The 27,898-nt window shown below is 45.7% G+C and overlaps 1 protein-coding gene across 2 annotated transcripts; it reads right to left on the reverse strand.

Moving 5' to 3' along the window:
• Positions 1-27,450, reverse strand: spata20 (spermatogenesis associated 20). 2 transcript variants are annotated; one of them, XM_036530898.1, is made up of 16 exons: positions 27,240-27,450; positions 25,647-25,790; positions 25,427-25,491; positions 24,983-25,137; positions 24,413-24,556; positions 24,040-24,241; positions 23,657-23,787; positions 23,166-23,270; positions 22,282-22,356; positions 21,563-21,775; positions 20,886-21,078; positions 19,611-19,779; positions 16,589-16,797; positions 14,929-15,128; positions 14,365-14,445; positions 1-1,128 (listed from the first exon to the last, which is right to left on the reverse strand). In XM_036530898.1, exons 1-16 carry the CDS (start codon positions 27,425-27,427, stop codon positions 958-960), a joined length of 2,445 nt encoding a protein of 814 aa, XP_036386791.1. In that variant the 5' UTR covers positions 27,428-27,450; the 3' UTR covers positions 1-957. The 2 variants fall into 2 exon arrangements, with proteins under 2 accessions (XP_036386791.1, XP_036386780.1); XM_036530887.1 differs by lacking the exon at positions 27,240-27,450 and adding an exon at positions 26,403-26,569.
• Positions 27,451-27,898: the final 448 nt, after the last annotated feature.

The following is a 27,898-nucleotide window of genomic DNA, read 5'->3' on the forward strand; positions in this document are numbered from 1 at the left end:
TAGCTTCAGAGGAGTTTTATTCTGGTGAAAGATTTCAGGCCACCTGGAGATATGTCAGCGACAGTGAGGTAGAAAGAGTGAGGGAGTATGGAGTGTGTGAAGAGTGTCCACACCTGTGTAGAACAGCTCTGTTTATGTAATGCCTACCTGGTGTATGTGGTACCCACAGCAGATGTGACAGATGGGTTGGGAACTACTCTCTAGTACCCAACCAGCCTGGTACTTCATGTCAACCTACTGACACAGCAGGGCACAGCTTGGCATCCAAATGAGTGGTTTATGGACAGAAGCTGGGCACAGACACAGTTAGCAAATTAATTTAATAAAGCAATGGAAGATTAGTCATGAGAAGCACTTGCTTTTTATTATACTTGCATGTCACGGTATTAGTATTCTGTGTTTTTCCTAAAATCTACAGCACACTTTGTGTGGACATCTGCTTCCATGCTAGGAGTGAGGGAGAGTTTAGCAGAAGCAGCACTTTTCGTTCCAGTCCAGTGCAGCACAGTGACAGCTGGCCAGAGCGAGTCCCTGGCGAGAGAGGACTGTCCTCTGCGTTTAAGCGCTCATTCACTGTGACACTTGTCCCCTCACACAGGGCTACTGCTGTGACTCGGTGGCCACCCCTGGTTCAGGGAGAGACACGCAAGGGCGATGTGCCTCTATCATGGCACAGACTCGTGGGAGGGGGGAATGGAGGGGGACAGGCGCTAAAGGAGCGGGAGGTGTGAGGAGGCTGCTGGGAATCAGAGGTCATCCGTGAGGGAAAAACTCCTACACTGCAATTCACCCATGCATTTCACGGCCTACCTGTGTGCACGCTCTCAACGTAACTACAAGCGGGGAGGACAACGCCACTTGGGCTGCAGCCGTCTTTTGTCACAGAACGTTTGGGAAGCTAAGAAGCATGCCCGATTATCTAAGAACCACCTCTGCCGCAGCACATGCTGACATTATTCAGTCCAGCAGCTGCCTCCTCAGCTCCTGGGGGCAGGTGACGGGGAGGGCGCAGGTGAAGTTCTGGCACACGAAGGCCGTTGCTTTGCCCTCCAGGGGCCTCAGAGAGGAGAGGACGGGCAGCCGCTGGTATAGGAAGCCTTCTGTGTTGCCATCTGCCAGCATCAGGACCTGAAAGAGAGAAAGAGAGATAATGATGGGAAGGGGAGAGGACGGAGGGAAATGGAGAAAAAATGATGGGGGGGGGTGGGTGGGGTGGAATCGATATAAATTGGAGAGGATGGGAGACAATGGAGATGGGGAGAGAGTGAGTAGGTCCCCCATGAACAGAGGTGGCCTCTACTGAACTCCAGTGTCCAGATCCTTTTGTGGATTATTACAGGAATATGTGGGATGGTCAGGAACAGGCAAACATGCCTGGTACCGTTTCACAAAGCCTGGTCTTGATACTTCCCTAGCTTGTCCTCGGAAAAGTCAAGCTGCTACCTGTAAGAAAGCGTGAACAGAAAAAGGAACTGCCTCCTCAGTGTGCCAGTTGGTGCTTACTATTTTACGCACACTCGGCAGAATATGTGCTGAAACCCCTAAAGCCTCTGCTGAAGAGGTGACCATGACCTGCCCTTGAACACATACAGCACCCTGCATACATCCACCACAGATCCATACCACTCTCATGTGAAGGGTGATACACAGCTAGCGGTGGCCATGCATCACACGTTGCCTTTAATAGCATTTTCCCGCAATATAGACACATTTCCCCCTATTCATCTTCATTTCTCGCCGACTACCAACGGACCGCGCAACACTGTGGGCACTGGGAAAAGTAATTTTCTTGCGCTTTCTTTGCGCACTCCTCAGCTCGTATCGACCCCCATCGCAGAAGGAGCCGCTCTCACAGAAATAACTAAATCAGGCACAGTTCCGAGTCAGTGGCGCTGCGGTCGATGGGCGTCTGGGGCACTCCCGCGGCCCAGACGGACGCAGCAGCAGGGGAAAGGCCAGGGCTGATGCGCCATGATTTCTGCCCTGTTGTTGCAGGGGAGAACTCGCCAGGCCGTCGTCTCCCCCACAATAGATCAGCGGGGGTTTAATCTGCAAAAAAAAAAAGAAACGCTGAGCCGGTCCTGTCTGCCCGGTGCGCAGAAGGAGGAGGGAGAGTAGCCCTGGTTCTTGAGCGACTCCTTTCACTGTTGTGCGCCTGCCTCAAGTGGCTGCTGGGGGTCGATTCGCACCTCGGTCAACCGATGGCTGACACACCGGAGCTCCGAAAGTTACGTGGGCTCCACCAATGGCAAGAGGGAGATGTTTGTGTCACACATAACATGGGCCAAGCACCAGACTCCCCAGGAGGAGACGTGCAGAGCTCAGTCAAGCATGTCCACAGTAAGCCGAGTGTCGGCCTTGTTGCTTAGATGCTCTGTGTGAGGGTTTCCTGAATTGCCGCTCGGTGGCAGAGGAGATGTGCACACGGTTAATTTCCTGTACGCAGCCTGGAGCTGCCTTCAGCCAAACATGTGAAACCCACCGAGTCCGTCAGCTGCACAATGAAGATGCCACCACTGCCAATGTGAAAAGCATCATAATGGCGTGGTAACGCAGAGAAGAGAGAAGCCCTGGTGTTAAAAAAATAACCTCAGTGTGTCTTCCCTGTGTTGGAGAGGTACAGTCTGAGGTCGCAATCAGGCTCTCATGAAGCATAGCAACCACATCTAAGACACTCTAAACAGAATATAACATAATGCTGATCACTCCCTTTTTCAGGAAATCACTGACAGAGATGGGGACAATGTACAAGTCAGTGCAACAGCTTCTATGGAAATACATGAAGGCTTTCTCCACCTGATTGGCTGGGATACCATTAAAATCACTAAGCTGTCTTCAGGAAAAATACAAATATACAAGAAAAATATAGCTGCAAGCAGCGATGAGGGGGCCAAGCAGTCCAGCAGGGCAGAGTCGCCATGGCAACTTGATCTGATCACATTAAAATGCCAAATTTGATGAAGACTGGATAAAATTTGTGGCCTGTGAAATTTTTTTCATAAAAAAAAAAATAAATAAAAAATATGGCAGCCGTGTCAATTAAGTTGATTTGACAATTTGTCATGTCTCATCTTTGGGATCTCCCAAAGTATCACCTGACACCGTTGGCAATTTTAGACTCTTTTTAGGAGTGCTCAAGCACACCTAAATTTCATCTCAGCATCCCTAAATAATAATAATAATACTAATAAATTATTATTTTTATTATTATTTTCTGAAATCATTTTTAGCCCTCGAACGTTAGATTTTGTGAACTTGTCTGTTAGAGATGGGACAAACAATTACAGATTCAAATGCCTTTACTTAAACAGGTTTAACATCCAGTGTTCTTTATAAAGTCATGATGTTACACACTCCGGTATAACAGGTGCCATGGTGTGAATAGTGTCAAAGAACATTAGCTGACGTAGTTCGCTAGAGATTGTCAGCTAATGTTAGCTTTCTGAGCTAGTCTGCTTGCACAGTTGCCAGCTAAGGAGCTAACTGATGCACTTCATTATTTTAGTTAAAGTAGTCACAATGTTTCTTATTCTGATAGAACTGGGCTTTATGCTATATTTACAGTACATTTATGGACACTGAAGCATTGGAACAAACCCTAACTCATTGGAAATGTCTGTTTTTCCACAGATGGATATATGTTTTTTTTTTTTTTTTTTTTTTTAAAGAAAACAGCCAGGTTCAGGTGAGAGAGTAAGGTCAAAATGAAGTTACCTCACTGCATTGCCCACAGCAACTCAATATTCAATTAGAATAATATTATAAATTGATATGGATCAATCTATACCTTAGATTATAAATTCTCTGTTTGGTTGTTACGTTTGCCTTTTGGTTGACAGCACAAATATGGAGAGAGTAGGATAGAGAGGGAGAGAAGGAGAGAGAGCATGAAAAATATTTTGTGGTGTAAAACTCATGTTACTTACTAGTAATTCATTAAAAGTATTATTGTTGTAAATTAAAATATCATATATAGAAAAATATTAATGTATTAATTGTTATCCAGTGAAATGAGTGATTTAACAGGGGGGGTGAACACTTTTGCAAGGCACTGCATGCATGTCACATTCTCATTAGGGGCTGAGCCCCCCTAAAGGTCTGACCCTAGAATCGCCCCTGCCTGACACAAGAATCTCTTCTGCCAAGGGAAACACATTGACACTTACAATGCAAAAAGATGTTTTTGCTTATTGCAGTGCCCCCCAGTGTCCAAATGACAAAAAAATTTGGCACAACCTCAGGAAGGCATACCAAGTCCATTTACCAAGTTTGGTGTCAACACACCAAACAGTTGCTGAGATCACTGATCTCACTTCCTGTTTGGCGTCTTCGCCTCCGATTTTGATTGGCTATAACGGACAAATGGTTTCAAAAATCAAAAATCCATATGATAACTTTTTCGAGGCTTGGTCTGAAGACCACGTGTAGCAAATTTGGTGAAAATTGGACAAAATTTGTGGCCTGTGAAAATTTTTTAAACTTTTAAATAAAATCCAATATGGCGGAAAATCTAATATGGCGGAAATTGACATCATGGGTGTGTTGAACTCGGCTTGATCCAAGGAATCCAACGGTACCTCATTTTTTGAAAATCGGGCACAAAGTTCAAAAGTTAGGTGCGTAAACATACCTACAACTTTGACCCGTTGGTGGCGCACGAGTGTTCGAGGCCCTGACATCAAACTGAAAAGAATCAAGGGACCGTCCCCAAGGTAGAAACACAATGGGTGCCTACGCAACCTCGCTGCTTGGCCCCCAAAATATATATTTAGCCATATTCAGTCAAATCAGCCTCATCCACATGAGGGAAAGGATGCCAGAGGACTGCACATGCCTCACTTACTCTTCCCATTGATTGCTGATTTTTGTTTTCTTTTTTGGTTTGACTATGTGTACTAAATTCTCTAAAAAGGCAAGACTTTGGCAAGACTGGTCAACTTGCAATTCCAATATGTTTGCTGATAGCCACAAGCAAGCTGCCTCAGCTGTTGTCCAAAATTATTTATTGGTAAGATCTGTACTTGTTTGTAAAATGACACAGTTGTTTTTTAATCCTTGGTTAAGTCTATACACTGATCTTTGCCTGGAATTCTGTCCATTGTTTTAATGTCACACAAACAGGAAGATCGATGATGCAAGAATGTATTTACAGTCACTGTCACTCCTGCTGTCCAGTGTACTGTAAAGACGCTGTCATTACCACTGGAAGTCAGACAATGAGAACTGCTCTCCTGGGTCCAGTCTTGACAACTGTGACAAAATAATCAGATGCTCATCGTCCCTTCATACGCACACACACATGCACACACACACACACACACACACACACACACACACACACACACACACACACACACACACACACACACACACACACACGACCTATCGACCCTACATGCACACAGACAGAGACCCTAACCCCTTGTGATGTCATGTCCCTCAACCCTGCCCCACATTCCCATAGGCTCTGTGCCAATGCTATCACTCCATGTCACCCTCCTCCCAGTCTGTCAGCTCAATCTCTCACACACTGAACAGGAACACACACATGCACACACAATCACACAGAGTGGAGCCGAGACTTTTCAGCAGCTCTCTCTCTTACTCCAGCGATGTAGACCCCCAGCCCCCTCCTCCCCACAAAGTGCTTATTGCTGTCAGCAGACCAAGGTGGAAAGAACTGTACCACCATTACTCATTCAATTATCTATATCAAGTTTATTTCTGAGGCCATAATACATGTTCGATGTATGTCTTGTCTGAAATCACATTCTTGTTTGTTCTTCCTGAGAATAACGCAGAGGCATGAAAATGCTGTTGAGTGAAAGAGGAGGAGGTCTGGGAGAAAGGAGGGAAAGGCCAACAAATTCCTTAAACCACCTTAAATGATGAAATGGAATCTCACTACCAGCAAAGCTTCTGGGCTAATGAAACTCAAGATCAATAAAAGGGCAACTGCCTGACTAGGAAACATTTTCTTTCCCCTCTCATTTTCTATCTCCATTTCTTAAGAGAATTTCCCCCACAAGCTGGGGCTTAAGAGCTCTCACTGCAGCCCATGCAGGCTTTGACAGTGTTCTCTCTGGGGCTGGCGTAGAGGTCTACCCAGGCCCACACAGCAAAGAGGAGGAAGGTGGGGTTGGGGGATACATCTCGTGCCCCTTCCCACAAGGACACAGGCAGGATGGGAATGTGAAGAAGCTGGATCTGGCTGAATTTAAATACACTGAAACTGGTGCATAAAGACGCCGCAACACTTAAGACTCTCTCTATCTTTTCTCTGCTGCCTCTGCTGTGGGTTGCTCATTAAATTCTGTCAGGGAGCCCTGGTGCAGCTCCTCTCTGAGGGGACATTTCCCACAACTTCCAATACCTGCGGGGATGCGCAGGAGGGGAGAAACAAAGTCTTTCCACTTTCGGTGTGCAGCCTCATATCAGACAAAACGCAAGGTCTATGCTTCCATATTAACGCACCCTACATGAGCTTAACATGTCCCACAGAATCAGTGACAGGCCACGATGAGGCACAGCAAGGAAGGTCCTGATTTGCAATGCCTTCTGGGAAAGCTGGCACGCTCTGTCATCATCTCCACAGGACAGGGCTTGGGAGTACACAGAGCAATCACACTGAATTATTGAGATTGCTCCTTAATTATTACTCCTGACAGGCAAGTAATTACATTGTAAAAGGTTTAAAATGAACCCATTCATAAATTCATTGACAAGGAAGCCATATGTTGTCCATATGATGCATTAGTAGCATCTTATGAGCCTAGTCTTGAATCAACATAATCCTGACAGCTCAGAGACCCAAGACTCTTCTTCTCTTACGGCATCGTTTTTATACCACTTATCTTCCTTCCATATCTGAGTGCAGTGCTGCCATGATTACTCACACCTGCCTGTACTTCCCCATCAGCAAGCCAGCAAACAGATGGCATTCTGTAAATAAGTCCATGACTAAATGCAGAAGGAAATTACTTTTCCAAGTTCTATGAAAATAATGAATGGAGACACACCGAGGTTCCAAACTGGCAGCGTCTGATTTGAGCAGAAATGGATGAAAAGATGACACACTATGATTCTTGCATGATATTCCCTAGAGACATCCAATCAGGCTCATAAGGCTTGACATGTTCTAATGAAAGGCCGGGTGAAAAGACTCAGTCCACACTGAAAACCTGGGATGTGAGAGAGAGTGTGCTGGAGCTTCACTAGGACACGGCCAAAACGAGGGAAACCCGCATTGAGGACAGCTGGAGAAACACAGCAGCTATACACATGCGCCTACGTCCAGTCCCAGCAATACTGGGCATCTGGATGGAGCCTACAGGCCACAGACATGACATGTGGTGAAGACAAAAATAAAGACAAAGAAAAAAGAAAACACACAGCTCCTGCGACACACATGTAAATGCAAGCAGCTGCACACTAGCCGCTTTCTCCACTTCATAACCATATTCTCAGAGGGAAAGGCAGACTGTTGCCCTGAACAGCAAAGCTGTCAGCTCCAACTGCCGACAATTTAAAAACCCGCTGATTCAGACCATTTCCGCCCAACTAGTTACTTTCTCACTAATTACACACTACAATTAACTTCGGTAGTTTCACCTTGTCCTGAACAATCACATAAAATCAGTCATTTACACAGACACCCACAGGCAATGGTAGAAGTATATCGGCGAAAACTAATTACACTGTGACCGTAAAATTTAAGGACACAAATTAGCTCTTTCGCATTACTATCTCCGTATTTTTCATTTAAGTAACCTCAGCCACGTTCAAAAATGTTGAAAACAGAAAACATGAATGGCACAGGAATAAACCTGGGACTTTCAACAACAAAGCCGGATTAGCGCAGCCAAGGAACCTGATTAGGACGCATTTTCTCAATATGCTCCCTAGAAAAAATGCAGCCTGAGAATGATCCGGAACTCTGAAAGCTGACTGAGACACAGATGATATCAGCACTGGCAGCAAAGGGGGGAGAGAGAAGGATATTGGGAGTCTGATCGGGCTCATTGACTGCCTGCCTGAGAGAGTGGGAATCAGTGTCTAAGATCAGCCCAGCAATCAATCCTCATTGTTCACTGGATTCACATGGCACATGTTCTCTCTTCCCCTGGGAAAAAGCCATCTATACCTGTTCCTTATCTTTTAAATTTCAGTTATTTACAAAGCATCAGCCTGGATAACTGTCTTCCAAGAGTGACAAGCAATAGATGATACATTTTAATGCCCTTCAGGTCACTGCATCTTTAATTTGAATACACACACACACACATATATATATATAGCTTGTTATATGCAGAAAACTACATTTTCCATCCTCATGGAAATTCTGCAAGTCATGAGACACAAAACGAATGATGACGTTGAAAAAGAATAACCCCTGTTCATGAAATCTGGAAAGGGCAATATGCTGGAGATGTCTGCTGCAAGACAAAGAGGATGAGGAGGTGAAAGATAAGGAGGGGACGATGAGGAGGAGGGGAAAGAGTAGAAGGGGGAGGAGAAGGAGGAGGAGGAGGAGAAAAAGGTTAGGAGAAGAGTTGGTGGGCCATGCCTTGCCATGTTGAGTAAGGCTGGTTTAATCCCCAGCACTGTCTGGGGGTTCATTACTGCTGCTTGAAGCTAACCCTGCTCGATCTCCCACTTTTCTCTCTTGTGCTGGCCTCTCCTTGCTGTTTTATGTCTCCGTGGTCTTATTAGGGAATCGGGTCCATTCATCTCCACAGTAATCAGACGAAGTTTAACACTCTTTCCCGTCTGCGAGGCCAAGCTCTCTGTCTCTCTGGCTGCTTCCATCCGCATGGAGCTCGAGGAAATACCATCAACCGATGTCCCCACTGCACTCTTCAATTAGACACCTACCGTGCTTTTATAGTCACACCACCCGCTCCACTCAGCTTCCTACAGTACCCCTGGGTGCGCTCAGACACCCGCCCGCTGCATTCAGCTGGCCATTGTGCTGTGTGCAGAGGCAAACAAACCTGATCCAACAGCAAACCAACATCAATCTTGTTCAATGAATCATCTCTGGCATGTTCTACATTCAGTTACCTACAGTAGTGCACAGTGCAGTCAGATACCTGAGACACTTATGCACACTGAACTAAATGTAGGGATGCGTACAGTGAACTAAAGCAGTGCTACATACACTCAGCTAGCTGTAGCATTGCATGCAGCCACAACCCAGTGTGCTCCACCCTGTGACAGTCTATTCTGTGCATTCACGCAGTATCCAGTAAGCCCGTCTCAGTTATCTCAGTTGCCTGCAGAGAGAACTGTGGTCACACAACAAAGTGATTTCATCAGAACGTTTTTTAATAAAGGCTATAACTACTTGCGTGTTAAGCAGACATCTAGACGTCTAGTTTTACCTGAGCCGGTTTGGCACGTCTCTCAAGAGATAGGAGACTTACTGTGTATAATAGGGGGCAGCTGGTTCTCCTTAACAAGATATGAAGCTTTTGTTATACCCACCCAATCGTCTCTGCTCTAACCTGCCCCAAGGGTCAATCCTACCACAACATGCAAAGCATACGATAAAAAATGCTGTGCAGTAATAAAAAATTAGCAAGATTTATTACTGCAATTTCAATCAAGCTCAATTTTCTGCTTCACAATTTGAAGCATTAATTGATTTCTGGGACATCTAAATTCTACTCTCCTGAAGAGAATCAGAATTAAATAAATAAAAGTTGGCAAAATTAAAATACGTCAGACTCTACACAGTTCATTCCCCACAATTAAACCCTGAGCCCCAAAACGAACGAACAGACGACACAATAATTGGATTTAAATTAAAAAACATTTTCTCGTCTTGGTGCTTAATGTATCGTGGAGAATACTGTGCCTTCCACTCCCTCACGCCCATGTCTCTGTCTTCCACATATGCGTGCATCAGATCAGCCTCTAGGGGGCACTAGTCCTCTCTTTTGCTTGCTCCTAACTAGAAGTCCTTTACTAATGCCTTGATGCACTCTTCAATCATTAACAATTAAGAGTTATCTCCAATTGTTTTGCTTGGAATGGAAATGAATATTGATCCCAATGGCGGACCTTTACTGGTTTTAATAAGCTGAGATCCTAATCCTTTTCCTGCTCCTGACGAATCTCAGGCAGGTTTATTGCTCATCCATCCCTTTTCAGCCAATTAACGTTTTATTAACCGGACCAAAAGCACAACGCCACTGAGCTGCAAAGAGAAGGGATATCTGGCATGGATTTTGCCTCAGGCTTTTCACGAATCCTCTATCCTCTATAAATCACTCTGGATTAAGGATTCTGTCAAACTACACAATAACACTAACCCTACTACTAATGATAATATGGAAGTCCATAATGCCAGTGATAATACAGTGCTTGCTACCATGCGGTTATCTGTCTGTCATAATATTATATTAATATGATATCATGCGCATAACTTATTATTTAGGACACTCAGGGATTTTCCAGGGATGGCAGAGTGAACTACATCAGGCAACAATTTATCTTCATATCTGGTCAACTGTACTGTGAGACAGCACTGCCGGGCTGAGGTAAATGGCTTAAAAAAAGGCATTATATGAGGCTTCACCAGAGACTGTGGGTCTATTACATAGACATTTAAATGAAGAGGAGCGGTAGACAGCGCTGGAGCTCCAGAACGAGGCCTCGAGGCACAGCTGCCTGCCGTTGACATTGAGCCGTGGCGTGCGGACCGCCCCCCTGAACTCTGTCACTCACCGCATGACGAGAAAATCTCATCAGCAGTAAAAGCACCGGGCCTAAAACTCAATTTCACATATTGCACAGTGAAGCAGAAATTCATGGCTAGCATCGCCCCGTCGGTATCAATGCGTGTGTGCAAATTTGTGTGCGTTTGTGCGTGTGTGTGAGAGAGTAAACCAGTGGATTAATCTGGATATTTAAGTGCATGGTAACACCACATATTCCCTCTTCACGGGAGGCCAGGCCAGGATGCCCATGTCACTGGGGTTACCCTGAATGAAGCACCTTCAGAAGCCCGGGAGAGCCATGGTCAGTTACCATGGAGGCAGAGCAGAGAGAGAGCTACTGGGAAAAAGGCGTACAATCCATCGCCTCACTCTCAGAATCAGCTGTCAGCTGGGTACAGTAATTAGAAATAATGCCTTTTATTACAGCTCACTAATTCAAGTGGCAACTCTGCAGGTGATTTCTTCTCCAACAGTGATTTCTATCTACCTCTGGTTGCATCATCAGACGAGCGATAAAACTCGATCATCCTTGGTTAATTTCACCGTACCAGAGACACAGGTTTTCTCAAGCTCATTCTCAGAGCTCTCTGTTATTCATGATAGACGTAGGCAGATATGAATATTGTATGTGCACACTGTTCCAGCAAACACACCACCAAAAAAATGTGACTCGACTAAGCAGTTCGCTTTTTTTTTTCCTTTTTCACTGGTCCCCCCTAAGAATAGATATTTACACCAGGGACTTAAGGATGCGATGATTTGACTGCAGGTTCAGCTCAGTGAAAAGGGAATCATCTATTTTTCAGCAGGCTCCTGCGACTTTGCAATCAACACTGTAATTTGGCTCACTTTTTTTTGGTCGTGTCCAAGTCAATTAAGCAAACAATTTACCCAGAGCCCATCTGAGGCCGAGCCGCGGACAAGCCCGGATAAGCACAGACTGGGTTTCCCCATTGTCGTTCAGACAGATGAAATCCACTGTTGTAACAGCCCTTGGTAACTCATTACCGATGGCCTTCTCTTCCCCTCCTGAGTCTCGGCAGCATTAGGAGCTTTTCCCCCTCACAAATCCTCTGCGGATTCAGAGCCCCATGACTCCACCGGAGCTGCTTCGCGCGCTGTCACCGAGTGTTGCTGTTTTACCGTGGCAAAAATCCGCCCGGTCATGGTTCCTTCTGTCCAGGCCTGAAAATACCCCTCTGGACTGAACTCAAAAATCATATACAACAGGCATCGCACAAAAAGGTAATGTACAGAGAGAAGCACCGATCAACCCCCAGGCTGAGAGCTTTTTTAATAGCACTGCATTGACCTTCTTCCTTTAGGAAAATATTACTATCGTGTTGTCTCTGCTCATGTTCTCTACTATTCTGACTGCACTGTGCAGCTACATACTTCCTCCATTCTACACAGCCTAATGACAGCAGAAAAACTCTTTGCTCCACACGTGCCACACCTGCACAGACACTAGTCCTGCTTCACATACAGATGAGTGCCTACCCCGCCCTGGGGCAGCCTACAACAGGCTACAAAAGGGTGAGTGCAGATTTGTCTGCCCTTCTCCAGAGGGCTGCGAGAATGGGCACATGCGTGACTAAGCAACGGTGTCTTCACAGAAACTCTCAGTGCTCTTCTTGTGCGACGGTTTGACAGCAAATTCATTTGCGTTTCATTTTGAGCAATTAGCCATCAGCTACAGCGCACCATCCTCACGAAAGGGTGACAGCTATGAGTGAGATAATCAAGCGGACAGCTCAAGATTCAGCTAGGCCTTGAGCTTACACCAGGGACATGGGTGGTAATTTGTCACCCCGGCCTCAGCTTTCTCGAGATGAAGACGGGTCAGGTCCCACACAGGCAGGGCCCTACGGGGGAGGTGAGAGATCAAAAGTGGGGCCGTGGGGTCATGACCTCAGTTTGACGGTAGCCACTGCTGCAGAGGATTAAGTTGCAATTTTCCCGAAGTCAAAACACATTGGTCAGGGTAGTAGGATCATAGCAGGGACTTATAATTCCTGTCAGAAGTCTACAGGAAGTTTTTAGAAAACATAGGGAGGATTTCAGTAGCATCAGACTAGCTCATCACTCTAAGACCTTAGATGGTTTTTACTTGCGCAGGCTGGGTTTTGGTCTGCGTGGAAGATGGAAAATAAAACATCTGAACACTGGTGAATCAACCCAAAAAGAAGCTTTTGCAGTGCCAAGCAACTCAGAACAGTGTGTCCTGTTAATGCTTAATGCCCAGTGATGTTTTTTAGTACTTGCATGAGAAGCTGTTTGTTCCTTATGAGGCCATGTCGTTAGGCCTATGGTGAGACATCAGATAAAGCATAATGAGCTGAATGACAAATGTGCTTTCCCTGCACTCAGGGGAGGCAGAGCTGATCCAGGACCTACACAAGTAGCATGGACACAGAGCTCCCCACACAACAGAAACACCACCTGGCACCAGGTGTGGTCACGGCTGGACCTGGCCAAACGCAGCGTTCCCTCTCCTGACCACATCTCTCGGCCTTCACCGTCGCACTCACCAGCTGGGAAGCTGAGGGGAGCCCCTGCCCCAGTTTCTACATGACACCAACCACTGGCCCTGATTTATGTGCTTCCGCAGCACCACTAACTCTTCCCCAAGTGTTAGTGTGTCCCTAGGGCTTTCACGCACACAGTAACGAGCGCCCATCTAAGTCCCACAAGGACCTAGAGCATATAATTAAAAACATGCGAACGTGCGGGGATGTGCTCTTTCCTTTCATTGCACTCTGTAACCTCTGATGCACTGGGGCGCCTGCCGACCGGCTCCGTGTCGTGTCCCATGCCGATCCGCGCGTACGCCGCCAGACCGAGGAAGGGGGGCCATCCTGAGGAATGCGGCGAAAAGGGCAGGAGGAGCCTTAAAGCAGCGGAGGGATCTCTCTCAACGTGACCTTTAAACAGCAGAAACGGGTGGACATGGCCTCTGGCAACGGCCCTCAGAAAAGAGGTACTTACTAATTATTCTGAGGTAACTGAAATGTTGCGCACTGTGCGGCCGCTGTCCCCGAGCCTGCTCTCCCATGTCAGAGGGAAGTACAGAAAAATTACAGAATGACCTTTGCACAACATCAGTTTTTAGTTGCTCATTAGGGCCTTGCCAATGTTGAGGAGCACTGTCTGATGACTTGGGCTATATATACAACATTTCAGACAGATCTGATTAGCTTTCTGTGTTTCTTGGCATAGGAACGGCTTTAATGAAAATTGTGAGAAAAAAAACACTTCATGGCGAGCCTTTTCATGACTTTCCATATTGCAGAGCTTGGAATGTATCTGAGATCTAATTTTACTCTCTCTGCACCTGCCCGGCTTGTCATGGAAAGTGTAAATTGGAGTGTTTATCACCTCCTAACAATTCTCTGAGCCTGACACACTCCACAAGGACAGGGGATGGGAAGACGATCGTAACCCCACTACCACCTGTCGAAAAGGGTAAGGTGTGGTCATCTGCCCCTACATGAAGCCAAGTAGTCTTCTAATAACAGTCCTTATGGAGGACATCACCCCCACGGAACTCCACGAGCAGCAGAGATACAGGACCCCGCAGTCCCCAGGGGGTGCGACTCCAGGGGTACCTCTCAGACAGCACACACTGAAAGAGCCTTACTTTGTGGGGCAGGAAGAGAGCGTTGACACAGGCAAGCAGACAGGCAGTGTCCTCTGCATCAGGCTGGCCACAGATAACAATCTGCAAGGAGAGAGGAGTGAGAGGAAGTCAGAGGGGGTCAGGCCTGCCTCTGTACTGCAGTAATGAGGTGGGCAGGTGGCTTCTCTGTCCATCTGCCCTCCCCGGAACCTCAAGCTCGTTATTCCATGCTCCTCAGCTGACTTCCTCCCACAAGATGTGCCCTCCCAGTAAAAACCCTGTACCTGCGTGTGTTCATCTGTGTGCGTATGTTGTGTGTGTGTGTGTGTGTGTGTGTGTGTGTGTGTGTGTGTGTGTGTGTGTGTGTGTGTGTTTGGAAGGAAGCATTCTTAGGTTAAAAGTTCAGAACTATCTATCAAAGTTCTCTGTTAGCTTAATGTTCTTCTATTCAATCAACAGACATAACTGGTGCTTGGTTCATAGCAGCTACTTGCTGTGCATGTTTGGCACCTGACTGATACCCAGGGATGCTGAGAGCGACTCAGGTGTCAGTGTGTGTCGTGTGCAGGTGACAGTGTGGCTTACCTGTTTGAGTGTAAAGTGCTGGGCCATTAGGCCGCGGACCATGTCGGGCAGGGCGATGGGCACTTTGACCAGCCGATCGGAGAAAGCAGCCAGCAGCTGCTGTGAGTGCTGGGCCCACTCCTGTCGGCCCGTGTAGTGGGACAGACGCAGCAGGTTCATGGACGCCACGGAGTTGGCGCTGGGCTCCGCCCCATCCTGGTCTGTGAGTGGACCACAAATACTACAGTTAATGTTGAGACTGTTTGACTTTTTTCCTCCATCTAGGTACATTTTTTTTTAACATTATTTGCTCCAGCTGGTTATCTGATAGCAGAGTAACACAGCAGGTAACCTCACTCACAGTTTGGGAACTGACAGGTTCTGTTTGTTTCCTTTCTGTGCCTAGCAACAGCAGGAGTATCAGCTTCTCCTGCCCTGTGACCTCATCTCGCACAAGTACCCATCAGCAATTAGAGCTGTGGAGGCTGCAGTGACACCTGGGCCAGGAGAGAGACCCTGGTGATGACTGACACAACCAAGAGTTCTGGAATCACAGCTGAAGAGTGTCAGTGTCCTTAAATAGCATCTGCCAGCACACAGCTTCATGATGATACACACGAACACACACATGGACACACACACCAGAGCACAAACATACACACTCAACCAGACACACACAAGGGAATGGATGCAGAAACACATACAAACAGCTGCACATATGCGTACGTGTTCCGCTAGGGCAGAGAGATAATTCATTATTATTTTCCTCCACAGTCACATTATGGGTACGCAGTGAAATGAGGTTAAACGCTGTAAGGTTCTCGGCAGGGTGTAAAATTGAGAGTGGCGTACGGTTTGGGAGGTAATCCGTCTTCCTGTGACACTAAGAGAAGGACTGGGCTCTGACACAGAACAGCGGCGTACAGCTCCTAATGGAGCAAAGGCTGGTCCCGGGCTTACTATAATGGCGTAGTCAATCTAAAAAGATGAGAAATCTCTCTTATGTCCATTTTAATTTATCATAAGCAACAAAAAAATAAAAATTTGCCACCCCCCCCAAATATCTCATTTGTGTCAAGGCCATTTTCACAGTGCCATCAGTCAGAGACGGGGAGTGCCGTGGTATCTGTATGTGGCTCTCTGTGCATTTGTCCCATTCCTGGGGAGAAAATATGGAACCGAGCCATTACAGACACTGTGACCGGCTGAGCTAAGCTCTCCAAAAATTGTTTTTCTGTGCCGCTGAAGGAAAAAAAAAGAAGTCACGCACAAACACTCCCACACACTGGCTACTCTTTTACTGTTATTGACGCAGAATTGATTGAGACAGACAGGGAAGATGGGGGATGCTAATCAGCCGACAGGGATTGAAAGGATGGGACCCTAATTCTGGACCTAATAATTACCTTAGCAATGCCGTTTAAATTTTCATAAATCCTCTTGTGCAGCTCAACTTGTCACAAGGAACGTGCTTTTTTTTTGGTTGGACTCCTATTAGCAGGGAGGGATGCCTGCCTGTCACTGTGGGAGTGAAGCTGAGAGCTGAGTGACACCCAGTGTGTGGGTGACACCCAGTGACACCCAGTGTGTGGGTGTCACTCAGCTCTTAGGGGAGTGACTTCTCTCCCCTAAACCGGAGGAGCGCTCTGCCCACACGTCAGCCACCCGACCCTGCACTCACCCTGTTTGAGAGCCAGCAGTAGGGTGGGGTCCGTCGGGTCACTGCAGAAGTAGGCGCTGCCTTGGTCGTCCCAGAAGAGATGGTCCTGGATCAGCTGCAGCTCCTCCGCCCACTGGAGCCAGTGGGTATTCAGCGTCGCCTCATACAGGTCCAGCAGCCCACACACCACAAAGGCATAGTCGTCCAGGAAACCCGCGATGGGAGACGCACTGGGCAGAGACAGAGAGAGGGCAAAGGAGAGAAAGAGAGGCATACAGAATGAGAGAGAGGAAGAGAGTACAACAGAGACAGTTCTATTATGATCCCAACCACACGAGACAGATTTGTATGTTCATTCATAGAATGACATCATTTATTTGCTCAGCGGATGCTCTTATGCAGCCCAACTTAAACAGCTTACATTTTTTACATATTCGCCATTGATTGTTTATTATTGTTTTAATTTGGACTGTAAAACACTTTGAGCTATTTGCATGAGAGATGTCATATAAGAAAAATTCTTTTTATTAATATAATTTATTGTTATTGTGGTGATGATGATGATGACAATTACTATTATTAATATTGTTATTATTACACTCAACATGAACTGAAGTAACTGTAGTTAAAAATTGTCCTCAAGGGTTCCACAGTAAGACCTCATCCAGGGCATGAGACTGCAGTCTTCGAAGACAGTTAAGTTCCCCAAACACGTTTTACACTTAATTATTTAAAAGGTTTGGATTAATATTCTGAAATGACCTGATTGAAGCAGGTTGTCTCAGTTGCAGGAATCATTTAAAAATGAATGATTTTTTAAAATAATTATTAAGAATCAAAAAAATATAAACAATCAGTAATCAAGCATAAATCTGGCTATTTTTGCTTTGATGCATTTTTCAACACTGTGCTTGTCTGACACCATAGCAATAAAACTGGCAACTGATGTTGAAAAGAGGATTCAGCTGGTGTGAGCTGGAGTGCACCTTCATCCTCACTTCCCAGCCTGCCTTTCATGTGACACCCTCAGCAGTCGAGTGTGGGGAGACAGACGATGACAGGGGGACAAGATAGGGGAGTGATGGGGGGGGACATGGTGACAGGATGGCAGTTTGGATGACAATGGGGTGACATACACATCCTCTATGGTTTAGTGACGCCATGCAGCCCTATGGAAAAGATGGGGGCACGGGGGCGGAGGGGGTGCGGTGCCCGGAAGGCTGCACCCCTTGCTGCTATCTGGCCTCAGTGTAGCCACAGGGTGCTGTCAGATCTGTCGGCCTTCTCAAAGGGCAGAGCTGCAATATTTCTGTGGAAAATATTTGCTGGGTCTCAGATGAGAGGAGGTCCTACTTCAAGCACAGAACTTTAGGTGATGAGTGTCTTGTGTTGTTGTGTGAGTGATGATGCAGCATATCTTCATGGTGCAGAGGGAACAGTACAAGGTCTTGATGGTGACAGCACCATGAACTGATGTGTTGCTGTTCATCACCTGAGTGGCACAGAGCCGTCTGAGCAATATGCACACGCACAGACACAAATGCACAGGTACACTTACACACACACAAACACACAATCGATCACACACTCACAATATCACTGTTTTAAGCACTCTTGTACTAAGCTGGGGTAAGGGGAAAGAGACTATCCGTTTTGTCTTTTTGTTTTTCCACACAGGTAGCCAATGCTAGAGCTATGGGTCTGGTATGTGGAACACTGGCTTATAGATCTTTACTTCTCCAAAGGGCCAGTGAGAAAGAAACAAAAACTCTAGCAGTCAATTTTTAATGAGCTGCTTAATCTCAGCCCTGTCCAGCCCTCATTTTGTTCCCTGGTAATCAAGCTCAATGCGATGCGATCGCCCTTTTCTTCAGTAATCCTGCCAATAAGATGTGCATCTTTTGTCCCCCCCTTGTTACTCATGCGTCTGAAACATCCCCATGCCGTGAGAAGCTCTGGCTGAAAATGAGGCTTTTACCGCATGATGCTTCACACTACCAGTGACTGAGTGGCACTCTGTATCCCAGGGTCATATGAGTGAAACATCACGTGTTCTTGTATGAAGTTGTTACACTGTTGTTTTTGAGCCTTACCCACACTCAGGGCATATTTAATCACTTTGCAATAACACCTTGTTGAGACTGCAGAAAACTGCTCTGTATCTGGCCCACATTCAGTACGTTACACTACTTCACTGCAAGTGTCTATTACTCTTGATCATCCATACAGCTACAGTTACATTTCAGTGTTACAAATGTTTGAACTGTAACTTGCACCGACACAACCATCTTTTCAATATGCTTTCTGTTTGTTTTTGGGGCTCATGTTTGCGCAACGTGCTGTTGAGAGCGCACAGGTCTGAATTGCAAATGGGAAAATTTCGAAGGGACCAACAGCCAGGAAATCTTCCTCACGAGGCAGAAATCAAGCAGAACAGATATGCAATCAGCAGAAAACAGCAGACTTTCCTATAAATTAATCATCTTCAATCTGGCAACGTGCTGCTGCCTCGGAATTATTAAATCTAGAAAAGGGAATCCTCTAGCGGCAGATGGAGGCAAATTAAAAGCAGACTGACAGAGTTCGGCTTTGGAAACACAATGGCGACAGAGAGACGGCTCTGAAGGAGCCCTTCCTCTGTTCTCAGTAAGCGGGATGTACCAGCAGTCCATACAGAAACACACCAGAATCCATCTGTCATGGAGTAGTAATGCAAAAGGAGGCACCTGCTGTAGATCATGCTATACAGTTGTATACAACTGCGCATACAAATGAACACCTAAATGATTACCCAAATCAGACTTAAAGTACCTCCACCACGTTATGAGCTACCATGAGAGTGTGTGAAGTGATGTATGTTCTAGAATCTAGGGGTGAGAATGTGTATCGATTTAATGTTATGGATCTGAATGGTGTGTGTGAATAAATGTATTTTCTGTTTTTTGCTTTATCTTCGGCAATATTACCTTGTAAATAATTCAGATTCCCAGCTATACAGGAATATCAGAAAGAGGAAAAATAACGAGCATCGATGCTGACTTACATTTGCTCCACCTCCATCTCCTTCCCACGGTAACAGGAGTGCAGGAGTCTTTGTCCAACCTCATCCCATAGGTGATCCCTCAGGAACTGAGCTGCCTGCTCCGCCCGCTCCAGCATTGCCTTGTCGCCCAGCACAGCGCCCACTCGCGCAAACCCAGACAGCATCAGCCCTGTGGAGAGCGGAGGCCTGGTTGAGCACTCTGAGAATGTAGACTACAATGAGGTCTGTGTGCATGTAGACTAGAGTGAGGAATGTGAATATGGAGACTACAGTATGGTGATTGTCCATATGGGCCACGGGAAGGTCTGTGAATATGCAGACTATAGTGAGGACTGTGAATACACAGACAACAGTAAGGAGTATGTTCATACAGATTACAGTGAGGACTGTGAATACAGTGAGGACTAAGCACATGTTACAGCAAAAACAGTTTCAATGCATGCCTTGTCATGGTTCTTCTTATCTGTAATGCTAGGGGCTTCTTCTCTTCAGACTTGCGTTGAGTCCAACAAAGGAACACATACACACACACACTCCTCTGTGCTGACGCGCGATCACACACATCAAGCCTACATGCTCATGCAACATCTTGACATTTCAGATCACACACACCACAGTAAAAGACCAAAAATGATTTCCTGGATGCCTCTTCAGAGAGATAAATATTGTACAGTACTGTGAGCACTGGGGCTTTCCACACTTTGGAGAAAGGACTCTCAGCGTTGATTAATGTGTGGGATGAAGAAACTTTGCAGGTTGAAATCTCAAGTTGAAGTGAATTAAGAAAGTAATGGAGCATGGCTGTCTCAGGAACACTTCAATTAAGTAAAGTCTCAGTCTTCTCTTAATTAAGAAATCACTTCATTAATCACTTTCTGAGCGTGCATTACTCACGCAGGAGGTAAAAGACCTGCGCTCCCAGAAAACCTGGAAAACATAATACAAAGGCAAACCAGCACTCCGAGAAACATCAAAGCTTTTAAAAACTGGCACCAAGCCCATCGTGCCCAGTTGCTGCACAGGGAATGGCATTATTATAATATTGTAATCATGTTATCGCCGAAAGAAGGAGAACATTTATATATATATATATATATATATATATATATATATATATATACACACACACAAAGCAGGCACCATAACCAACCACAGACAGCCTGTCCTGAGTGGTGTGGCATGGTTCCAGTCCTGTCCTGTACCTCTCTCAGAGCACAGCTGCGACCTGAAGAAACCGGGTCAGGGAAGGACTGTTCTGGAAGGTATCTCTCTTACCGTTCCAGGAGGACAGCATCTTAGTGTCTAGATGAGGGGGTGGCCGGGCTTTGCGGGCGTGCGCCAGCTTCTCCCTGCCTGCGGCCAGCACCTCCTTGACCTTCTCCACACTCAGGCCAAAGCGAGCTGCAGTCAGCTCCTCAGAATAGCGCACAATTAGCACGTTCTGCCCCAGGAGCTCCCCGTGGGGGTCCTGCACAGAGACAAAGAGAGGCAGATGGAGAGAAAAAAAAGAAAGGTAGGCTGTCTCTCCACACACCTGCTCTACACTCCACACACAGCAACAAAATTAAAATGATGCACCTCCTCAGGTAAACCTACATCACACACCTCTACACAGACCTGTGCGCATATGGACACATACTGGACATTCCTAAATACACATTCCTAAATGTCTCCGCACCACCACCTCACACACACATTACTGTACCCACACCACTGTGCGCACGCGCGCACACACACACACACACACACACACACACACACACAAAATCACATATGAACTGCTGCATACAGACACAACCACACACTCACCACTGTACCCCCACATTGCTGCATAACGAACTGAAATGGACGTACCTGCTAAATACACACACAACGCAGCATATGCACACAAGCAATCATACAGAGGTGCACATCAGTGTGTACACACGCACACAGACACACAAGCGCTAGACCTGCTCAGGATCCACGTTGCCTTGCTCCTTCACGCCATAGTGGTGCATGAAGATGTCTGCCTGCAAGGCCCCTCCGGTGGCCCCCTCCACAGGCTCCCCGAGCAGGTCCCTGATCTCCCCTGCTGTCCACACACAGAAGGCCCCCTCTCTCTTCTCAATGGACTCCGCTGTGGGGAGGGAGTCTGCATCCTCCGCACTGTAGAAGCCCCCTGACTGCAGGACACCAAAGAGGGGACATGCTGCACAAGTGATCCACATTTGCTGCTGGCTGGAGCTTGCTCTGGGGTGTGGGTCAACTGCTTTGAAGACATTCAACTTTAAAAGTATGGCTCTTTGTGCAATTTAATACTAGCAGACTGCTCTAAAACTCCAGAATTTTTCTTTAAATATATGAGGAAAATTATGCGAAGAAGAAAGGTACAAAAATAGGTCAACTCACAACTTAAATCATCTTTAGTAGGTGTATAATAACTTAATAAATCTTGGCAACAATAATTATCAAGAGGAGAATTACTGTGATTGTGTGTGCTGTTCACCACTGTTGACCCATTAATCACACCACATGACCGTGCTGCCCTGTCTGCGCGTTGAAACGAGTTGACCTCATCAGCCCAGTTTTGGGAGATTTTTCCACACTTGCCTCTCGTTACGGTGATGGCTGGCACTGCAGCGTCAGCAGAGCGCGCAGCCAGGTGCTAATGAGAGGGAAGATTGCTCACCTTGTCGCTCAGGTCCCGTGAGACATAGAGCAGCACGTCCCGGGCCACATCTGCGAAGAACTGCTCCCCCGACACCTGCTCCAGGAAAACAGAGCGGATCTCTCAGCCGCCTGTCCACCGCACACAAACTGCTGAGCCAGGTGCAACACCCTGATTAAACCAGGCCTTCCACTCCCTTTGGCGTTTGTTTAGTCTCTGTTCACAGTAAAAGGAGGTTATCCTCCATTTTCAGGGAAAATACCCTAGCAGAGCTGGCCAGTAAACAGAAGGTCAAAGAAAAAACAATACCCTGGGGCAAAGATGATGGGTAAACTTTACATGAAACATCAAACATAAACTACTTCTAGTTGCCCAATACGCCAAGTTGGTATGAGTTTTACTGTCAATCTGTTCCCACTCTGTAGCACTGTAAAAAATGCTATACAGCATTCACACACAATCCTTGATTGCAAAGACATGCACTCTTTAAAGTAAGACCTCTTGACTAAGCAGGGCTCTCACAATTTGTGGAAATACTATAAATCCAGAGCTGTGGGTTATTGTTTGCCTGATAAAAATTGAGTTTAGTTAATAGTCAAATTAAAATTACATCAACAAGTCATGAACCTGCAATTTATCACAGATGGTAAAATTTTCACAGGGACATATTCAACTGATTAGACCAATTATCTACAGTATATCCTAATGTGTTAATGTGCTAGAGACATGCACAAACACACATACCCAGAAATGTTAAAAACATCAACAAAAAAAAAAAAACAAGAAGACCAAACACACAAAAATACATACACACAAATATAATGCACACACACACACAATAACACACACACACGTACACGCACGCACACACACGTGCACACACACACACAAATGTATGCCCGCACCTGGTAGGCGGTGATGTAAGCCACCGCCAGCTGTGCCTGGTCGTACAGCATCTTCTCAAAGTGGGGAACGTGCCAGGAGGAGTCTGTGGAGTAGCGGTGAAAACCCTGAGAGAGGGCAGGACAGAGAGACAGAGAAGAAAGAATACTCAGGGAAGGGAAATGTGAGAATGATGACATACTGAGCAAACGCAACAGATAAAAGCAGCCGAGGAAATCAACAAAATGAGAAGGAAATAAGAGCAGGTGGAGAGGAGGAGAGAGAAACAACAGCCAGCTCATGCATACCCTGCTGAAAATGTATTAAATCTGCACAAATCTCCAGTGTGTGTGTTTAATACCATCAGTATAGGGAGGGTGCGGCATATTACTAAAGCATTTGTGTGGGCTGAAGTAGGTGTAAGATCAGATAACCAGGAGAGGTGAAGGGCCTACATGTTTAGTGCTGTGGTAAACTGTGGTGTTCTGAATCAAGGTGAGGTGACATGCACTACCTGTGCCACGTGGTCATGAATACCCCCAAGAGCCATCATCCTCAGTGTGTGAAGAGTCATCTGAAGTGCCTCTGCCCCCTCCGATGTGGTGCGATTCACCGCCCAGAACGACATGAGAAACATCAGATTCACTGCAAAAGACAGAGAGGGCGAAGACCAGCCACAGTGTTGAGGAATGAGAGCAAAAAGACCAATGCCTCACACAATTCTACTTTTCAAAGTACTTAATCACAGTAATAAATAATGAATGTAAATGAAAAACATTCAAAATCTGTCTCCTCAGAGGCTAGGACAAAACTTAGGAGAGACAGAAAGCAGGTTTCACAGAACTTTTCCATGGTCTGCGAGCAGCTATACTGAATGCATGAGGTAGCCCTGCTGACCTGGCGTGGGGAATTTTGGTGCGTCCCTAAAGCCTCCATACTCTTCTTCATAGGAGTTGGCCAGCTGGTGGAAGCACCTCAGGGAGACATCAGTAGCAGGTGGGGGCGTTTCTCCTGGATGGGCTGTGATGGCGCTGCCCTTCTTCAGCGCCTCGATGACTCGCTCCCCGCTGGACTCAAGAGCCTCCCTGTTACTATGCCACTGCCAGATGCAGATGGACCCACAGAAGCAAGACATACAATGATGTATATAAAGTGAAGATGTAGGTAAAATATCTTCAGAGATGAAAACAGTAACATATATATAGTCTGAATTATGACAATGGCATACTATTGTGTCCATTCTGTAACAAAGAAGCAAACTGAATTCTACCTGCTCTGTTATGCGCATTAATATGGTTTTGAACCCAGGCCTGCGTCCAGTGTCTCTTGGTGGGAAATATGTGCCCCCAATGAATGGTCGAAGGTTAGGAGTGAGCCACACACTCATTGGCCAGCCTCCTCCCCCACTGGTTGCCTGAAGACAGAGGGTCACATAAGGAACACATGCAGAATGTGAATTTTTTCTTGAATATTTTCACCCTTTCTGGGAAAAGGATGCTGCTTTTTGAATATTACAGTTTGATTAACTACTAATAAATCACTTCAGATGCCCTTTGCCTCGAGAACAGGGGCTACAATGCAGCTGTAGGTATACAGCTAGCACAGCTGTGCCAAAGCAGCATATCTATAGTCCATAACCTAAACAGGGATGCATGTGTTTGGAACTCCATTGGAATTTCAAATGTTAATGTTAATTTATGTAGCTTGTTAATGACTGCAGCAATGATACAGCACACAGAAAATGGAAATGGAAAATTTCCATTTTTTCTCAAAACAGGCTGGTGCTAAGCCTGGAAAACAAACAACAGATATCACATGAGACTCTGGGAAAAGTCCCCACCTGGACAAATGTCATGTACACCTTGTCAACATCAGGTCGCTCTTCCCTGTCCACCTTAATACAGACAAAGTTATCACTGAGGATCTTGCCGATCTCTTCATCCTCAAAAGACTCCCTCTCCATCACATGACACCAGTGACAGGTGGAGTAGCCCACTATAAGGGGAGTGAGAGGCAGAGGGAGAGAGAGGCAGACAAAGAGGCAGAGAGGGCAAGAGAGAAGCAGAGAGACAGGAAGACAGAATTAAAAACAGGAACTGAAAACACAGAAAACACTGGGAGCACAAATATTTATAAGCAACTGATATTTTACAGGCTGAAGTGTTCTTTGCTCCTAACTTAAAGGTAAATGTGTGCAATACAGATGACATCAGTGAGCTAAGCAAAATAAAGGTAGTACATAATGTGCGCTTCCATGTGACTGTATACCAGGCTGTAAAATCACCTGACAGGAATATGGGCTTATCTTCTCCTTTTGCCTTCTCAAACGCCTCCTGACCCCATGGAAACCTGGATGAGAGGAAAAAAAAAATATGCATTTGCACACATTTAGTTCTAGTGAATAAATACAATTACGTCCTGAAATCTATGAAGACAATAAGTTACCCTACACGGGACTAAACAGGGGCCTTACAGAGACACATCTGGGTATAGACGGGTCTTACCAGTCCACTGGGTTGTGTGCATGCTGCAGAAGGTAGGGTGACATCTCTTTGGCCAAGCGGTTGGTGTGGCTGCTCGGGGATGCCGGTGGGCTGCTCTTCCCTTCACCTCCAGACGCCATGCTGAAACTGGCTCTACTGGTTATCCTGTGTACAAAATACATTGTTGGAAACAGTGTTAAACAACTGTTAAGCACTACAAACACACTCTTAGAGCACAGAGCAAATTTTGTTGTTGTTGTTATTGTTTTAGTATTGCTGACTAGTTAAGGACCATGGCTTGTAAGAGGTCTGTAGGACTGATTTATCTGGAGCGCCACCTCCATTGCTCAATTGAGCAAGGCACTTAAACTGAATCGCTTAAGCCCATTTCCTGCAGTTTACATGGATATGTTAAAATGTAAGCTATGTAAATTTTCATGGATACGGGCAACGGTTATGCACAAACGCACGTTCTGTATTTACATCACATTGACCTGCTGTGTTTTAACAATATGCAATTAACAATTTTGTTACTAAACAAATAAACACTAATATGGCTATTAATTTACTGTATTTATTTATCTAAAGTAAAGCTGTTGGATAACTACCACCATTGCACTTCACTCTTTATGGTCTTGTTTTTCCACTGACTCTTAGTTCGGAATTAGCTAACAGCTAATTAGCTGAAGTTGGAGCATGAAGCTAACAGACATTACAGTTGTCCCGTGCATTTGCCGTGTTCCTTTTCGCTACCCACTGCTGAGAGATAAATGATACCTTCTGATGAGTTGTATTCATGAACTAATATTATCTTCAGTTAGCCGCAGAACAGCTATAAATGATGAGATCAACACGCACAACAACTCAGAAGTAAATCTAAAAATGCAACAAACGAGTCAAACTCGCAGAATTGATAACGTTATCGCCCGATAATTTCAAGTCATGACTCGGAGGTGTGCACTGTACACAGGGAGCGCCGTAAACACGCAGTGGTCGTAACGTAATAGCAACGCATTACGCTCTGATTGGCCATGGCCAGCGACAGCTCCAAAGCGATTCTCCTTTGACCAATCATAGCAAAATCGGTTGAGTGCGTTAAAAGGAAGGTTCCCGTCCACTGTTTTGTCGCGTCGACGGCGTGGTTCACCGGAAGTACAACATATCGCAGCAACACATGACAGCTAGCGACTGCATATCAGACGAATAATTTACGTATTATAGTTTAACCAAACAACTGCTGTCGTTGAGAAGCCCCTATTTGTTTGATATAAAACGTGAAATTTATTCATAATGATCCCTTGTCCTCCATTCCATATTATTGACAATTAAGTTGCAGTTCCTTAAACGAAACTCCAAAAGCATAAACTAAGTAGCTCGCAAACAGCAGCGTAGTTGCCAGTTATTTAAATGGATAGGGATTTGTGAAGCATTTCTTTTAGACGTGCAAGCTGGCAATAGTTGTTGTACAAACGCACAGTTGGCATAGGAGGCTAAATATCAACACGTGAAATGGGCGAGCAAGCTAGCTATCCACAATGACATTTTTCGCCTGTACAGTAAAAGCTAGACTACATTCTGTTAATGCTGATAAGCTACGGGTGTCATTGACTTTACCTGAGAGTATTGTGAGGCGTCCGACTACTCAGGGAAGTGGATTTCCGGAGCGACACAAGAGTGTCTGCAATTCCCCTGCTGTATTTTGGCGTTGGCGTATAGTCTAACCTAAGCAAGTCAGAAGTAAAGCAAGACTTGATGGCGCGGCTGTTAGTTGACTGCGACCGTGCCCAGGCCAGCCTCAACATCCTGCTAATCAGAAACACTGCTGACTGGCAACCTCAGAGAATAATGACGGGTATGCTCTTTGGCCACACGATGGCTCTATATCAGGTCATCGACTCCACAAGTATCAAAATAACACGTTTTAGTGATCAGTAGTTAACTAAAACGGGGAGCATCAAAGAACATACTCAGTAGAAGTACTCAGAGCCTAGATTCTGAGTATATCTGCACATAGTATTTACAGTATAGTACAGAGTATATCCTTACTTTAATTGTGCCATTTATTAGCTTATTACCTTCGTTTGGAGTGATATCCATTATATAAATTTCACATATTCTTCATTTTCACTTGCTAGACACTTTCTGAAGAAATGTCACGTCAAGCACCACGCTAAACGGTAACCTGGGAATTAAATGATTCTATTACCTAAAAGTTCCAAAGGACTGCACAGCACTCTGAAGCTATCTTTATTGTGGCCGAAATAGCCTCAAAT

Source organism: Megalops cyprinoides, chromosome 1 (genome assembly GCF_013368585.1).
Source record: "Megalops cyprinoides isolate fMegCyp1 chromosome 1, fMegCyp1.pri, whole genome shotgun sequence".
NCBI lineage: Eukaryota > Metazoa > Chordata > Actinopteri > Elopiformes > Megalopidae > Megalops > Megalops cyprinoides.